Here is a 17,725-nt window from a genome sequence, read left to right on the forward strand (position 1 = left end):
ATAAAGTTAGAGAGGCGATTGAGAAAGGAATCGTTCTGTCGTGCTACACTAGAAGTGAAGACCAGCTTGCAGATATTTTTACAAAATCCGTAAGTCTCAAAGTTTGCAACCAGATCTTTGGTAAACTTGGGCTTGTGGATCTTACCAAGCTTTGATCTCATGCTCTCTGACTCATGTGCTTCATACTCTTTTTCCCTCAACAAAATTTTGTCCCACGCGGTTTTTTTTTGTTGAGGTTTTTAATGAGATGAGGTGCATGAATCTCCAAACTTAGTCTTTGGATGCTCTACGACTAAGCTTGAGGGAGAGTATTGAGCAAGGCATCTTAAGGCTGAATAAGTGTTAAGGCCCAAAATAGAAGTGAAGCCCATGAAAAGAAATGAGTTTGAGTCTCGGCAGAAAATGGGTTTTGTCCGTACAATGGTCCCCCCCAGCGCGTGTTCCACATTTGGTCTTGGTGACCGTTGTGACCTGTCGCTCTCAAGCCAGCCGAGACCACAGACTCACCCTTCACATATTTTTTTATGCTCTTTGTCTTACCTAAAAATATTTTGTAAAGAAAATTTTAATCTCCTATATACGTTTTTCTATTTATAGCCTTATAACAACATTATGGGAATACACTATTTTGAATATTTTTTAAGCAGCCATACTCTTTATCATTTCGGCATTTTCTTTAGAAAATCCAACAGTATAATCATTCTTCTAGATACAGTATCATTAAAATATAGATTTGCATTTGTGTGGGGCCTAGTCTTAATTGTTCTTCAAAATACATTACAATAGCATTTTAAAAAATATATATATATAAATTGACCAATAAAAAAATAATGTCTTGCATGTTACACCACATTACCACAACGTGGCATTAACTACAAAGTGTGAACATAGAAGAGATTTAAGGTCTGATTGGGAAGGACTGTGACTTTAGATTTTAATGTTAGATTATAACTTATTAAAACTTTGGCTGTAAAATAAATAATTATGATTTAAAAAAAAAAGTAAAAACCACAAATATGAGCTTTTAAAAAAAATATGTGAAAAAATAGAGAAAAAGCTGTGAAAAAATTTAGGAGCAGTTTTTGATTTTAAAAACTTTTAAACCAATAAAGTCTGATTGGTTAACTAATGGTTTTTAAGATTTTAATTTTTTCTAAAACCTTTACAGTTTTTAATTTTTTTTTTTTGCCAATCAGTATATTTCTATATTTTTTTGGAATGAAAGTATACATTGTATATTCAGAAGTTTAGTAGATCTAATAGATTCAGAGTTATACTGTATGTGTATTGTATATCGCTATAAATAAATACTCTTAGAGACTTAGACCATGGTTAATACCATATCTTAGCTGAATAAATTTAATCAGAGGAGATATCTTACTTTTAGGTAAGATATGTTTCCTGTTTTAAGAGCATGATTATTGGTATTACCTCTAATGAGTTTCTTATGAATATTTAATGAATTGATTTGTATCAAGAAACTATTAAAAGAAACCCTGTTTTTTTAATGGTCCATTGGTAGAAACTTACATAGGTTTCTTGTAAGAAAAAAAAATTATGTTTTTTTTTAATGGAAATAAAGACAATTAATTAAATTATTACATTATGAAATTACAAAAAAAACAGAAACAACACAAACATACAATTGAAATGTAAACTTAAATTTTGTAATACAAACTTAATTGTTGGCTTCAGTACGTCCCAAATTTTTGTCAGACATGCTCCAACAAATCAGCTTGCAAACGATCATGCCGTGGTTTATCCCGAATATCATTTCGAATACCCATCATATTAGCAATGTTTGAGGGCATATACGTTGAATATGAGAGATCCACAGTTGAACTTCCGCTTCCTTCTCCATGTTCAAAATCTGAAAGATCAAAATGTCTGTATCCATCTCGTTCGTCTTCTACTATCATATTATGGAGTATGATACAAGCTCTCATAATCTTCCCTATTTTTGCTTTATCCCAAAAATGAGCGGGATTTTTAACAACGGCGAAGCGAGCCTGTAAGACTCCAAAAGCACGTTCGACATCTTTTCGGTAGCCTTTTTGACGTTCAGCAAATAAGCATGACTTAGGATCTTGTGGAGCTGGTATAGATTGCACAAAAGTGGCCCATTTTGGATAGATACCATCTGTGAGATAGTATGCTAACTTATACTCCCGTCCGTTGACATAAAAATTTACTCGTGGAGCTTTACCTTGTATTATATCATCAAAAACGGGAGATCGATCAAGAACGTTTAAATCATTTAATGTACCTGGAGGTCCAAAAAAGGCATGCCATATCCACAGATCATATGAAGCAACTGCCTCTAGAACGATAGTGGGTTTTCCTGAACCACGTGTATACTGGCCTTTCCAAGCCGTTGGACAATTCTTCCACTCCCAATGTATACAGTCGATGATTCCTATCATTCCGGGAAATCCTCGTTGCTCTCCGAAATGAAGTAACCGTTGAAGATCCTCTGGGGTGGGTCTTCTTAAGTACTCATCACCGAACAAATTAACAATTCCTTCTACAAAATGTTCCAAACATGCACGAGCGGTTGTTTCACCTAGACGGAGGTATTCGTCAACTGTATCAGCCGCAGTGCCATATGCCAAGAGACGAATGGCAACTGTACACTTCTGAAGTGGTGAGAGACCAGGCCTTCCGAGCGCATCTTTCTTCTGTCTGAAGTAACGTACTTCGGTGGAAAGTTTTTCAACTATACGTAAGAACAAATGTTTGTTCATCCTAAAACGTCGCCGGAAATAATTAGCCGGATATGTTGGAGTTTCACTGAAATAGTCGTTCCATAACCGGTTGTGGCCTTCTTCACGATCTCTTTTGATAAAAGCCTGTTTTTTCCGTGATTTGGTTGTCTCCATTTGATCGCCATAATAATTCAAACAATTCTGTAAAGTTTGATTGAACATTTGCTCTACGTTTTCTTCAAAAGCTTCATTAACTGGCCCATTGAAGTCGTTGTTGGATGAAGAAGCCATTTTTTTAAAGGAATTTGATTGGAAATGAAAGAAAAAGAAGAGAATTAAATTGAGAAAGCTTGTGATTTGTATCAAAGTATGGAAACTTATATTGGTAGCAAAGTAAGAAGGAAGACGAAGGAAGAGTTTGGAAACTTAGATTGGTAGCAAAGTAAAGTCTCTATAAATAAACGACTCTAACTTATACATGTGGTGTCAAATTGTTTTTACAATGTGTGGTCTGAGAAGAAAAAAACAAAATACAAGGCAATAGAAAAGAGACTTGTGACACTCATTTGGTGTTTTGTGGCCACGCCTATGCAATAATTCTTGTCCACCGAGTGGGAAATCTGTCAACACAATAGTACAAGTACAAACATAAGGTGAGTTGGCATAATAATTGAACAAGAGCAAAGTTCATCATGTTTAGTTAATTTTTTTATAAAGATCAAACTTAAAGCTCATCATCGTAAGGTAAAGAACAAAAGTAACACCAACATTCAAGTTAATAAAAAGAAACATTCATTTTCATAGATAAAGAACAAAAGTAACAACCACATTCAAGTACTTAACCGAGAGATCAGACCCACCTTAAGCAAGTACAAACACAAACTTAAGGTTTAAAAAAGCTTAAACATAAACTTTAACAGAAAACATTCTAAAACAATTCAGTCATGAGTTTCTTCTTAACATCTTCCTCATACTCTGATAGTGGCCCTTGCTTGGCCAAAAGACATTCAAGTATACCCATCTTTTTGATTTTTGCCTTCATTTCCAAGTCTTTCTCTTGAATTGGCCACACTGCTTGAAGCGCAAGCAATGGTTCTTCTTTCTCTACCGCTGGCTTCTTGCCCTTGGCTTTAGATGCCTTGACACCTGCAGGTCGCTTGCCTCCATTATCTTCATCGCAAGGGTGGGTCTCCTCAGCACCCGATCCATCTAAAACTCTTCTTTTTTTGGAGTTTCCAGCGACTTTTTCTGTTGAAAGAGCAGACCATTTCTGATCATTTCTGAGCTCATACCAAGCATGCTCTAAAGTGAACTTCTTCTTGTGATTGTTGTAGAATATCTCATGAGCCATTTTGAGAATATCATTCTCATTCTGACCACTTGATCTCTCTCTACAAGCAGCCTCATATGCTCCACAGAATTTGCATACTTGATCATTTATTTTCTGCCATCTTTGCTTGCATTGGATCGCCTCTATCTTCTCACCAACACACTTTGAAGATGCTGAAAAATAAATGGCTGTTGACTTCTGTTCATTTCCCACCACAGCATCCTTACTAGTGTTTAACTACGAGCTAATGAGAAGAATATCATCACTCGGGCTCCACTGTCTTCTTTCCTTCTTTTCCACAACAGGTGATGCTTCACCGATGGATGCAGCACACAGAGGGGTTTCTTCAACAAAGCTTGATGGATATCCGCAAAAAACAGAATCTTGTTGACTGTTCAACAGTTCAACAAAGCTGGGGTAGAAGAGAATGCCATTTGGTACAAGGAAAGATGAGAAGAAAAGACCAGAAGAAAAGATAAAAAGTTGAGAAGAAAAGATGAGAAGAGAAGGATTAAAAGAAAAGATGAGAAGAAAAGAAGAGAAGTTTGAGGCAAGTCGCTTTTGGGAATTGGTTGTGGAAATGGGTTAAGGGATTACAAGAAAAGATGAGAAGAAAGAGATGAAGCAAGACTCTTTTACGGAAAGAGGAAGAAGGAGAATCAAAAACAGAACAAAAAACAAGCACAAACTGAGAAGAAGAAGGAAAGAAAATATGATTATAAATAGAGGAAGCACCAGCTATGAAATAAACCAACGATGCAACATTAATGAAGGTAATGAAAAGGAACATTGAAAGAAGAAAACCATAAACGTTTTCCAGGGTTCATACCCCATTTAATATCATAAACCAACCTAATCTCAGCCATTACTCTACACTAAAGCAAAAAGAGGTATATTGAGTTGACATTTATCTAACACAGAATCAGCTTTCATTAACCACTTCCCTAAATCATTAAACCCTTTAAAACCATGAAAACTGAAGCAGCATTGATCAAGCCTCAACCACTCCATATCTAACTAGGCATTAATTGTCATCAACAAAACTAGAAGACTAACCTTAACCTTTGTAACGAGCAAAGAGAAGAGGAACCTTGGTTACGAGCATAGAGAAGAAGAACAGTAGGAGATAGACCTTTGGCATAATAAGCAAAATCTGCAAAAACCATTAACCATATTATGAACCATCACCGAGCATGAACAATTTCAATCATGAACCATTAACTTAAGCTAAAAGAGATAGAAATAGATAGAGCATATGATCAAAAACGATTTACATATGATGAACCACATACCATTTACAGATCAACAACCATTTGCAGATCATGAACCGTTTACAAATTACAGATCAGAAAACCATTTACAATGCATCGATTTAGAGACTAATTCAGGAAATAGATAGAAACTACATGCAACATAGAGAGATCATTTAACTATTTCTAAGATTTACAAACGAAATCCTCGATGAAGAACACGAGAAAGAAGATGAAGAATCAAAAACGAACAAAGAGGATTAAGAGGATTAAGAATCACTTATCTGTTAAATCGATGGAAAACAGATACAAGCCTCTGCATATCGGTGCCGGAGAAGAAGAGCATCGCCGGAGAAGAAGAGCATCGCCGGAGAAGAAGAGCATCGCCGGAGAAGAAGAGCATCGCCGGATGAATTAGTCGGGTGCTTCGGTGAGATCGTTTCGACTCAAAGAGAAATGGCCATGTTTTTTTGACCGAAGAAGATGAGATTTGGCCGAATTTTTTTCAAGCCACTCAAAGATCGCCACGTCCATAAGACGGATCGTTTCTTCTCAGTCCAAAATTAGGATCGATCCCACTTATATTGGATTTTTTTAATTAAATTTTATTCTAAAAAAGCCTCAAGAAACCAAGAGAAAACCTGCAATAAAGATGGTTTAACATGCTTCCATCTCAAAGTCAAAACCCTTAAAGAAAAACAGAGACCATCACAAATCTCTTTTTCTCTCTCTCTCTAATCTCTTCAATGGCTTCTTCTACTTCAACCCTTCTTGGCCCACCTTCCGTCGCCTCTTTAGAGACTCCGAACACTAATCCGCCGGAAACCCCTGTTTCCGATGACCACAATTTGATCTCCAAAACCGCCACACTAAACCTCGAAGGAAAACCACCGATGGGTCTAACCGAAAACTTCTCGCCAACTTTTCTCTCCTCGGGGAACCCATGTCTCGATTTCTTCTTCCACATCGTCCCCGACACGTCTCCCGGCGATCTGATTCAACGGCTGGCGGTTTCTTGGTCTCACGACCCGTTGACCACGTTGAAGCTCGTCTGCAATCTCAGAGGAGTTCGAGGAACCGGAAAATCAGACAGAGAAGGGTTTTACACTGCCGCGTTTTGGCTTTACCAGAATCACCCGAAAACCCTAGCTTTGAATCTCCCTTCTCTCGTCGATTTCGGGTATTTGAAAGATTTGCCTGAGATTCTTTATCGGATCCTCGAAGGTCAGGAAACAGAGAGAGGGAAGAAAATGTCATGGAGGAAGAAGACTCAGAGGAAATTCAAGCGTAAGAGCAGCGAAAGGTCCAACCTTTCTGGTGATTTGGAAGATCGGATTCTTGAAAACGCAGAGGAGCTTGCTGGTCCTGTAGATAAAACCAAGGCCAGGGCTTTACGGAAACAGAAAGAGTTGGAGAAGGCGAAGAAGGCTTTAGAGAGGTATAAATCAGATGCCAATTACAGATTACTGTTTGACAAAGTTGCAGATTTGTTTGCTGATTTGTTGAAATCAGATCTGAAGTGTTTGAATTCTAATGAGCCGAATAAGATTGGTTTAGCTTCGAAGTGGTGTCCTTCTGTTGACTCTTCGTATGATAAGACTACTTTGATATGTGAAGCAATTGCTAGAAGAATGTTCTCTAGAGATGAGTACCAAGGAACAGAGGAAGTGCATTACGCTTATAGGATTAGAGATAGGTTGAGGAAAGAGGTTCTTGTGCCGTTGCATAAAGCTCTTGAATTGCCTGAGTTGTCTATGAGTGCAAATGAATGGAATCTATTGAAGTACAATAGAGTTGCTTCCGTGGCTATGAAGACTTACAAGAAGCTCTTTGTGGAGCATGATGGCGAGAGGTTTTCGCAGTTTCTTGAGGATGTGAAGTCGGGAAAGGCGAAGATCGCTTCTGGTGCGTTGCTTCCACACCAGATAATCAGCCAGCTTGAGGATGATAGTGGGAGTGAAGTTGCAGAGCTTCAATGGGCTAGAATGGTTGATGATGTTGCCAAGAAAGGGAAGATGAGGAACTCTTTGGCGATTTGTGATGTCTCTGGAAGCATGAGTGGTACTCCTATGGAGGTTTGCGTGGCGCTTGGTTTATTGGTCTCGGAGCTTAATGAAGAGCCGTGGAAAGGGAAAGTTATCACCTTTAGCGAAAACCCGCAGCTTCATGTAGTCACGGGTTCGAGTCTGAGAGAGAAGACAGAGTTTGTCAGGGAAATGGACTGGGGGAATAACACGGATTTCCAGAAGGTGTTTGATCGGATTCTAGAGGTTGCAGTGGAGAATAATTTAACCAAAGACCAGATGCTCAAGCGTTTGTTTGTGTTCAGTGACATGGAGTTCGATGAAGCTAAGGGAGACAGTGGTTGGGAACGTGATTCGGACAGTGATTCGGAGGTAGATTACTCTGTTCGTTACGAGGAACAGTTGAAGAGGGCAAAGCAACGGTCCAAGGAGAAATGGGAAACAGATTATGAGTTGGTTCAGAGGAAGTATAAGGAGAATGGTTTTGAGAATCCTCCTGAGATTGTGTTTTGGAACTTGAGAGACTCGTCGGCTACACCCGTGGTGGCTAAGCAGAAAGGAGTGGCTTTGGTTAGTGGGTTTTCGAAGAATTTACTGACTCTGTTTCTTGAGGAAGGTGGGATTGTGAATCCTGAAGATGTCATGGGGTTAGCCATTAAAGGTGAGGAGTACAAGAAGCTTGTTGTTTATGACTGAGTTACACATACACAAGCTATAACGCTTAATACCTAGCACCATATTATATATTTATCAGTTTTTTTCTTTTGAGTTTTACACCAACTAAAGTTTGAATTTTTTTTTTTCGTGTTCTATTTTTGATCTGTGGTATTATGCGATGAAATGAATGAAATCTTGTTTATTCTTTCATTTTAAGTACCTACGCCTAATTAGATTTACAATTAAGAAATTGAAATGATCTAGAAGTCATAAGAGGAGGCATCACTCTTCGTTTCCTCCTAACTTTGGAATCTTTCCTCCCTCTCTCTCTTGGTTCTAATAGAGGAAAGGGCAAAAGCCAAACTAATATTCTCTAATCTCTTTCTCGTTATTCCTGTGGTGTCCTCTCACATCCGGTAGTTTCATAACGAATATGTTCTTGTAGATGGCCAAGTTGCTTGATTGATATGATGCAAACAAATCAACAAAACAATTTTTTGAGAATTACCCTGAACCCAAAACCTAGATACTATGAAGGCGAAAGAACGCTTTTCACGCTCTTTACCCGTGAAAGATCTTGAATTTGAAGCACGACCTAACCGGATTTGATTCAAGCTCAACAAAACAAATAAGGAAAGAGTTTTCTAATTGAGCTAGCATCTGGTTGTGACATGATGTAGTTGAACTTAGAACAATGTAGGTTATGTTTTAACACATGGGCTTTTGCTAAAATGGAAGAAGAATATATTCTTCAACGCGGCTTTATAAAGCCCTTTCATCAAGTTGACAATCACCGTTCTTTACCACAAAGAGAAAGAGCATATAAAAGAACATAAAGCTCTAAACTTTTTCACTTATTTTCTATATATATACAACAGCTTCTGTTTATTATAAATCTTTTAGGTTCGTCATTGCTGTTTAGTATCATTGTTGATCTGTTTCTTGAGGTTTATCAATGGATGCTTTAGACTCGGTGATCAAGAGGTTGCTTGAAGCTAGAGAGAAACCAGGAAAGACTATTCAGTTGTCAGAAACAGAGATCAAAAAGCTCTGTTTCGTCTCTAGAGATATCTTCTTGAGACAACCAAATCTCTTGGACCTCGAAGCTCCTGTCAAAATTTGTGGTAACATAACCATTCTCTCTCTCTTTCTATCTTATCTATTCTCTGATATTGTGTTCTTACGGAAAATTTTGGTTGAAACAACAAAAAACAACAGGGGACATTCATGGACAATACTCAGATCTCTTAAGACTGTTCGAACACGGAGGACACCCTCCTCATTCTAACTACTTGTTCCTTGGAGATTACGTCGATCGTGGCAAACAAAGCATCGAAACAATTTGTCTCTTACTCGCTTATAAGATCAAGTTCCCTGAAAACTTCTTCCTCCTCAGAGGAAACCACGAAAGTGCTTCGATCAATCGCATCTACGGCTTCTACGACGAGTGTAAACGTCGTTTTAGTGTCAAGATTTGGCGAATCTTCACTGATTGCTTCAATTGTCTCCCCGTGGCTGCCCTCATCGATGACCGGATTCTCTGTATGCACGGTGGGATCTCCCCGGAGCTGCTTAGCTTGAGACAGATTAGGGATATTCGTCGTCCAACGGATATTCCTGATCGTGGTTTACTCTGTGATCTCTTGTGGTCTGATCCTGATAAAGTGGTTAGAGGTTGGGGGCATAACGATCGTGGAGTTTCATACACTTTTGGATCGGATACAGTTTCTGAGTTTCTCAAAAGACTCGATCTTGACCTAATTTGTAGGGCTCATCAGGTTTGTTTCTTGTTACTTGCGCTCAAAGCAACAGTTTACAGTGTGTGTTTTCTTTTGACGCAAGCAAACGGTTTCGTCTCAGGTTGTGGAAGATGGGTTTGAATTCTTTGCGAACAAGCAGCTCGTGACGATATTCTCTGCGCCGAATTACTGTGGGGAATTCAATAATGCAGGTGCGATAATGAGTGTGGACGATGATTTGACCTGCTCTTTTCAGATCTTAAAACCTAATGACAAGAAATCGAAATTCAGTTTCGGAGGCAGAGGTGGTACTAAAACTAGCTTCCCTTATCCTAAAGTCAAGGTATGTGTATAAATCACATAGCATATTTTTCAGTTAGTGATTTAGTTTCGGTTTATGATTTCAAATAAGTGTGTTTTGTTTTTATTTTTTAAATATAAAAATGGCATATGAAGGTCTACGTATTCAAATCTGTTTTCTCTTTTGAATTCAATGGAAAAAAATAAAAATAGAAACATCACCTATCAGTCTTTTGATATTCTGCTCTAACGAAAAACTCTCCGTTCCAAAGGGACTTTGAATCCGGGGTACAAAGGAACCAACCCTTTTTAGACCCAATGTTTCAAAATTAACACTTAATCAATGGACTTTAATTTTGAGGTTTATTCGGTTACTGAAATAGTTGGGAATTTTTGTTGCCCGATTCGAGTGAGTTTTTTTCGTTTTTTTTCTTAATACAGACTATACAGTTTGTTAGTTTTTGTTAAAACATATACATTCGAGAATACATTTTAAAGCACATTTTCTCTTTTGAATTCTATAGAAGAGTAAAAAAAAACATTTTTCAATCGATTTTTCAGGGTTAAACACCTTTGGGATTTCTCATTACTAGTGATTTAAAGTCATAAATTTTGGTGATACCATGATGTACATGGGTAAGCTTGAAATCTCTAACCATTTGATCGAAATATTTTGTTTTCTTTTTATATCCAGTCGATTCTGAGTTCGCAGAGTTCATACAACCGATGAAGATTTGATGACTCACGATGACTTCTACAAGCATGCAACTGAGTATGATAATGCTTAGCAAGAGCAAGAGGATTTTGAATTTCGGATTTTTAGAAGCTTTTGGGTTTACTTATTTGGGCACTTCACTTTACCTGTGTGTGTGTTTTCTTTGCTGTTGTCTTCTTTCTTTTCGTTGTAAATTTGGTTTTGTAATTGTTGGTGCATTAAATTTGAATAAAACATGTTTTCCTTTGGACCAAATTTTTGGTTATGTTTTTTCGAAACCACCATACATCTTTTCTACTTTTATTTTCCAAAACTGTTTCTAACAAGAAAAATATATTCACAATTTTTTCTCTCGATCATCCTACATCCGACGATAAACTCTATATGACTACATAAGGAATAATAAAACCAAAAATGGACTTAGCACGAAAATATGTTCTATATGACTACATCATCTATACTATTAAAACAGAAGCATGTTTTGTGTCTAAACAGGTTTTACTTAATTTTTACTATTCTATTTTTGGATAACTTTTTTTTGGCTCAACAACATACTCTTATTAATCCAAAGATTATTACAACTCAGATTTTTCCTTCTCAACTTCTTTTGCAACCCAACTTGGCACACAAGAATACAACTTAAGAACACTAATATCAAAAGATAATGATTCCTGAGTTATTATATCAGCCACTCTATTACTCTCTCTCTTTTGGAACTCAGTCCTCACCTTATCAAGACTTGTAATTAGACAGGATATATCTTGAAGGTATGCACTTAGAGTCCGCCATTGTTCTCCATCCATACATGCATCCACCATGTTTTTGCAGTCAGTCTCAAATATCACTTATCGATAGCGAAAACTAGAGAGCGTGAGTATAGCCCATCGGAGAGCTTCAGCCTCTGCTTCTAGAGCCAAATTCATTTGTGGCAATACTCGACCTCCCATCCATATGACATCACCACGAGAATCCCTCAGGATCCATCCACACCGATCACCACCACTCTTCCACGCTGCATCCACATTGCATTTTTAACCAATCATTAGAGAGTGGTTTCCAGGCCGAGCGAGTTCTTACCGTGGGAGCGATAAGTCTTCTCTGTTCTTTCTCCTTCTTACTATTCTACCAAAACTCAGCATCTTCCATAGCTTTTTGAACCAATGCCAGAGGGTCATAATCCTTCTCTTTGAAAATGAAATCATTTCGATTTTTCCACAACCTCCAAACCAACCATGGGACAAATTTCTTTGCTTCCTTAAAGACAGGTTGATTATTAGCAAAGATAAGAACTCTATGTAAATTTGAAAAGATATAGTTAGACATTATTCCATACGGAGGAGCAGGAACAGGGGAAATGGCCCAGTTCAGGCGAGCATAAGGGCACTCAAAAAGAACATGGTTCACATCCTCAACTCCATCTTGACATCGAGGACACATAGGGTCTTTAGCTATATGTCTGTTAACCAGATTCACAGCAACAGGGAGTGAATTACACAGACACCTCCAAAGAAAATGCTGAACTTTCGGACTTGTCTCAGATCTCCACACCTCTTGGAATAAACAGTCCAAACTTGGCTGGTTAATCTCTACCAGTTGTTGTTCCGGCTTAATAACATTCATCAACACCCAGTAACCAGACTTAACAGAATATAGACCCGATTTGTGAAATCCCATGAATATCTATCTTCGCTAAAGCGGCCACCAGGTCGTATACTTTGCACTCGAGCAATATCCTCATCCGTCAGAAACGCCCCAAGGAACTCCATATTCCATTCTCGACCATTACTATGGAGCATGTCTCCAACTATATTTAACTCATTAACAACATGGCGTAGGTGCGGTTGCACCCATTTAGTTGCCAAAACTGGTTTAGCCGGCTTCCTCTCAATCCACTGCTCACCCCAAATTGATGTCTTTTGACCATTACCAATAATCGCCCTTGCACCTCTTTTAATAAAGTTCTGTGACGCAAGAATACTCCTCCATGCATATGAAGGTCCAGAACCTAGCTTTGCATTCAACGGATCAGAATGAAGGAAGTACCTTGCCTTATATACCTTAGCTATCAAAGACTCAGGGTGGGATATTATTCTCCATAATTGTTTGCCCAAAAAAGCCACATTAAAAGCCTCCAAATCTCGAAAACCCATCCCACCATGGATCTTGGCCTTGCTCATATATTCCCAGGTCTTCCAGTGCATACATCTCTTCTCCTGGTTATTTCTCCACCAGAAATCAGCCATGACCTGAACAATCTCCTTACAGACCATCTTTGGCAAGAGGAAGCAGCGCATAGTATAAGTGGGAAGGGCTTGACCGACATATTTTAACAAAATTTTCTTCCCTCCTTGCGACAAAAATCTGTTCTGCCAACTACCCACTCTGTTCTCCAGGTTCTCCTTAAGACAGCTAAATATCGACACCTTGGAACTACTAAAAGATTCAGGCATCCCAAGATAATTGCCTTCCCCACCTTCTTGGTCTATCTCCAGTTTACTTTTAATATCAGCCCTTCTTTCTTCTGGGATTAGTTTGCCAAAGTACACACTCAATTTCTGGTAATTAATTCTTTGGCCAGAAGCAAGGCTATACAAATCAAGGATTCCAACCAAAACGCCTAATTCTGCATCATTCTCTTTGCAGTAAAACATATTATCATCAGCAAAAAGAGGTGCAAAATTGGGGGAGCTGTTCTTGCTACTTTAAGACCGGTAATTCTCTTATCATTCTCAGCTTTCCTCAACATTCTGACCAGAATTTCAGTACACATAACAAAAAGATAGGGTGATAGCAGATCACCTTGTCTCAGGCCTCTGGATGGGATGATGTTACCGACTGCTTGACCGTTTATGAGTACCTGATAAGAGACCGTCTTCACACACATCATGATCAGGTGAATGCACCATTCGTTGAAACCCAATATTCTAAGAGCCATCCTTAAAAAACTCCACTCAACCCTGTCATACGCTTTGGATATGTCCGTCTTTATTGCTATGAATTCCTCCGAGCACTTGTTCTTGGATCTTAGTGCGTGAAGAAGTTCATGAACCACCAGTATGTTGTCGGTGATTAGACGCCCTTTCACGAATGCAGCCTGCAATTCTGATACAATTGCTGGTAACAGACCCTTAATCCTGGACGCCAAGACTTTAGCAATAACCTTGTACGCTACATTACTTAGGCTGATTGGTCTAAAATCAGCCATCTTGTTTGCCTTCATCTTCTTTGGGATTAGACAAATAATCGTCTTATTAACTCCATTCCCCATAATACCAGTCGTGAAGAAGTCTTGCACCATACTTGTAATCTCATCCCCAATGTCCTCCCAAAACTGCTGATAAAAGAACCCATTCATACCATCTGGGCCCGGACATTTACTCGGGTTGATATCGAAGACCGTCTTTTTCACCTCCTCTCTAGATACAGGCTTGATGACATCATCATTCTGGGCCTGAGAAATCCTCTTCTCGTACCTATGTATCTCATTAAGAATATTCTCACAGACCCCAATATCTTCAGAACTAAAGAGAGTCTTAAAGTATTTTTCTGCAATCCTTCCAAAATCCTTCTCCGCAAACCACTCTTTACCCTGATGCGATTTTGGGCTCTCCTGTTTTTAGTAGCCGCATGAAAAAACTTTGTGTTGCGATCTCTTTTGGTTAGCCAAGTGACTCTACTTTTGAGTTTCCAAAACTCCTCTTCCTTTCTATACTCATGGTCAAGCTCCTTTTTCATTCTTCTTATCTCCTCAGTAGACACATCCTCCCTTTTGGATGCCTCATCTATATGAAAATATAGCTCTTGGATTCTCTTGGCAGAATTCGATTGGTCTTTCTTTTCCATCCTGAGATAGCTTTCCGTGCATATTTGATTCAGTCCATAAAGTCTACTCTATTTCCAAAATACATAGCCTTCCAAGCTTTCACTATTCCTTCCCTAAAACCGTCCATACCAAAAGGCCGGTGATCATATTTGAACTCTGCCCATCTTTTTCTTTGATCCTCTAGCAGGCATGTGATTAGAGGGCTGTGATCAGAGCTCACCCGTTGGAGATAGTTAGCCTTTGCTTGATCAAACATCTCGGCCCAAGCTTGATTAGCTACCGTTTTGTCCAGTCTACATTTCACCAGCTCCTCATTCCTTCTGCCAATCCATGAAAACTGAAATTCATCGTGTCTAACATCCCACACACGTTTTCAACATCTGTTTGAATTCCTTACATGTGTCTTCACTTCTCTCATTACCACCCTGTTTCTCTGAGGGATCCACCAACTCATTAAAGTCCCCTGTCATCATCCATGGAGCATTTCTTTCAATCTCAATTCTCGTTAATCTTTCCCACACCATTCCTCGGTTTTGTTTGACAGGGTCCCCATAAATACATGATAGATAGAACTATTTATCCTCTCATCTAACTCTAGTATCAATGATTCTTTTGTCCAAGTAGAGGATACTAACAGAAACAGACTCTCTCCACATAATTGCTAATCCTCCACTTAGACCAACTGGTTCCACATTATGCAGATCATGATAACCAAGATGTCCTACAACATTTTTCAGGTATCTTCTTTTATTATTGGTCTCACAGAGGAATACTATTTCAAGGAAATACCGACATCGTATTTCCCGTAATTGACGAACTGTAGGGATATTCCCCACCCCCTGAAAGTTACAGCTCAGTACTCTCATTGAGGCTTCGAAGGGTTGGTATTAACCATCAACCCTTCTTTAAACAAAGATCCACTACCATCAGCCATAAAAACAGCAGAATGGTTTGGGATATCGTCACCTTCTAAGGTAGACTTGTTCTTACAGAGTTCCTGTTTCCTGAGCCCTTTCCTCCTGATTCAGATCTATCCCCTCCAAGTCTAAGAAACATCGAATAAGAGCTAGGAGAGTTCAGCTTAGCTTCAGTTCTTGCTCTTTTGTTATTCCTATCATCACTTGAGCTGAGCCGTCTCCTCTTTTGAGCTATCTGGTCTCTCATTTCCTCCACTAGTCCCTCCGCTCCAAGCCTTTCAAAAACCAATAATGAGTTACTCCTCTCCGATCCCCCAATGTCTTTACCTTCAGGCAAACCCTCCTTTACTTGCGATTTACCGTGACATCAAGGATCTATTTCCTGACTTCCGTTCTTTTTTCCAGAACTATTCCCGGAGTCTCTAAGCCTATTGAAAACAGACGGGGACCTAGCTGAACCAGCCTGACCACTCTCATCGGATCTATGTCTGTTCTGAACTTCATTGCCACTGGACATTCTTTTTTCTTGAGTGGAAAAAACAGACTCTTTAGCACTAGCTGAGCTAACCCCATCAATACCCTTACCAGCTCCTGATCCTTCTTTTTTCCTCCAGACTTGACCACCGCGATGTTCTACCATGTGTGAAGATGATTGGTTCCAGTGTAACCTCTCTTTTACTCCTCGTCTGGAAGTCCTGATATCCGCCAAAGAAGAGGAACTTTTTTCACTTCCACTTTTCACGTTTTTCTCCACAGCAATCTCCTTTCCTTTTCCTTTAGATCGAGTTTTCTCCCCTTCTCTCTTTGAGCTGGATCTTCTAGGAGCCTCCAAGCTTTGACTCTTTCCTTCACTAATATTATAGGAGCATGCCGCTTGGTCATGAGTGAGTATCTTGCATAGAAAGCAAGCATTCAGGAGCTTCTCATAGATGAGTTCCGTAAGAATATTTTCTCCAGTGTGGAACCTTGCACGTTTCCTAAACTGCAAGGGTTGATCAGCAGGGAGCCAGTCATGTGCTCTAACATATTCCACATAAGTAGAGTTTTTCGCGTGAAGCTCAATACCATCCACTCTACCTAACGGGAAAATCAAACTGTCTACTACTTGATTCTTCAGTAGATGCACTGGCAAACCTTAATTCTAATCCAGAAGGGAATTAGATTCAAATAATCTGGTCCAGGAGTTGGAGACCATCGATCACATTCAAAAATGAACCACGGTACATTCACAAGAACATGGTCCTTTAACAAGAACATGGTTCAGGTTTCTCTCGCATCCAAAAATGAACTGAAATCGGTTGTCTCCCACAACTCTGCCCCTCACCTTGTCTTCTAGATCCCAAATCAGGGGGAGAGCCTTTAGCAAGCCACCAACTTTATGGACCGCCGGATTGAGACATCGGACCACTACACTCAGGGAATTTTATTCGAGAAGGTCTTATTTATGTTACCAAACAAGTCAATTTAATGTAATATAAATAAAATAATATATTTTAAATATATTTTAAAATAAATTCGAAAATTTAAATTTGAATTTAGATTTGTTATAGATTTCTTTAAATATAGGTTGCATTATTTATCAAAAATCATAAAATAAATTATTATAATATTTTTACAAAAATAATAAAATTAGATATTAATTTAGATTTAATTTAAATATTTAAATTTAAATAATATTTTCAATGAAAAAATGAAAATGATATATTATTGTAAGTTTTATGAAATGAATCTAAAATTTTAAATATTCAAACTTAAAATATATAAAATATACAAATAATATAAATGGATGGGTTAGAATCATATTTTAATAATTGCGGTTCTTTTTTATTAATATAATTAGATATGTTATAATGACGTTTTTATTAACGTTGTATTTTTGGATTAATATGAAAAAACAGGTTAGAATAATTTGTTTTTGTAACCGCGATCATATATTTATACTAGAAATAATAAATTAATAGAAACAAATTATATAGAAACAGAAAAAGTATTTACCAGTTATTAAAAATTATATCTAAACAAAAACAAAAAACATAAATTATATTACAAAATTTTGATAAATTAAAAATAGTTTTGTGCAGATGCACGTAATAGAATCTAGTTAGAAGTTGTTAGGGATTCTAAGTTTTATTTTGGGTTTGGAAATATTTCTTCCACAAATAATTGAAGGTCTCAAATTATAGGATATGAAAACTGTTTTTGTATTTCTTGTTAAAGTTATCTTTGGGACCAAAACCTATTATTTATATATAAAAATAATTTTTA

At 38.0% G+C, this 17,725-nt stretch overlaps 3 protein-coding genes and 1 pseudogene across 3 annotated transcripts; 2 read left to right on the top strand and 2 right to left on the bottom strand.

Moving 5' to 3' along the window:
- Positions 1-1,691: 1,691 nt before the first annotated feature.
- Positions 1,692-2,996, bottom strand: LOC112087459 (annotated as a pseudogene).
- Positions 2,997-5,958: 2,962 nt separating this feature from the next.
- Positions 5,959-8,168, top strand: LOC18020538. Its single transcript, XM_006403182.2, has one exon. It carries the CDS (start codon positions 6,032-6,034, stop codon positions 8,003-8,005), a length of 1,974 nt encoding a protein of 657 aa, XP_006403245.1. The 5' UTR covers positions 5,959-6,031; the 3' UTR covers positions 8,006-8,168.
- Positions 8,169-8,858: 690 nt separating this feature from the next.
- Positions 8,859-10,975, top strand: LOC18020539 (serine/threonine-protein phosphatase PP1 isozyme 7). Its single transcript, XM_006403183.2, has 4 exons — positions 8,859-9,090; positions 9,185-9,744; positions 9,827-10,048; positions 10,700-10,975. The coding sequence occupies exons 1-4, from the start codon at positions 8,922-8,924 to the stop codon at positions 10,733-10,735; spliced, it is 987 nt and encodes a 328-aa protein (XP_006403246.2). The 5' UTR covers positions 8,859-8,921; the 3' UTR covers positions 10,736-10,975.
- An 867-nt stretch (positions 10,976-11,842) lies between these two features.
- LOC112087460 lies at positions 11,843-15,067 on the bottom strand. The gene is made up of 5 exons (XM_024157380.1): positions 14,913-15,067; positions 14,764-14,863; positions 13,553-14,330; positions 12,376-13,355; positions 11,843-12,325 (listed from the first exon to the last, which is right to left on the bottom strand). The coding sequence occupies exons 1-5, from the start codon at positions 15,065-15,067 to the stop codon at positions 11,843-11,845; spliced, it is 2,496 nt and encodes an 831-aa protein (XP_024013148.1).
- Positions 15,068-17,725: the final 2,658 nt, after the last annotated feature.

This window comes from Eutrema salsugineum, unplaced genomic scaffold, assembly GCF_000478725.1.
Source record: "Eutrema salsugineum unplaced genomic scaffold, Eutsalg1_0 scaffold_17, whole genome shotgun sequence".
Classification (NCBI taxonomy): Eukaryota; Viridiplantae; Streptophyta; class Magnoliopsida; order Brassicales; family Brassicaceae; genus Eutrema; species Eutrema salsugineum.

Bases quoted from the DNA above. Each gene is read 5' to 3' on its own strand.
- LOC18020539 (XM_006403183.2), top strand. From the start codon at position 8,922: ATGGATGCTTTAGACTCGGTGATCAAGAGGTTGCTTGAAGCTAGAGAG. The intron at 9,745-9,826 runs GTTTGTTTCTTG...GTTTCGTCTCAG, and splicing joins TAATTTGTAGGGCTCATCAG to GTTGTGGAAGATGGGTTTGA. The intron at 10,049-10,699 runs GTATGTGTATAA...TTTTATATCCAG, and splicing joins TCCCTTATCCTAAAGTCAAG to TCGATTCTGAGTTCGCAGAG.
- LOC18020538 (XM_006403182.2), top strand. From the start codon at position 6,032: ATGGCTTCTTCTACTTCAACCCTTCTTGGCCCACCTTCCGTCGCCTCT.
- LOC112087460 (XM_024157380.1), bottom strand. From the start codon at position 15,067: ATGGTGTGGGAAAGATTAACGAGAATTGAGATTGAAAGAAATGCTCCA. The intron at 14,864-14,912 runs GTGTGTGGGATG...ATGGATTGGCAG, and splicing joins TTCAAACAGATGTTGAAAAC to AAGGAATGAGGAGCTGGTGA. The intron at 14,331-14,763 runs GTGAGCTCTGAT...TACTAAAAACAG, and splicing joins AGGCTAACTATCTCCAACGG to GAGAGCCCAAAATCGCATCA.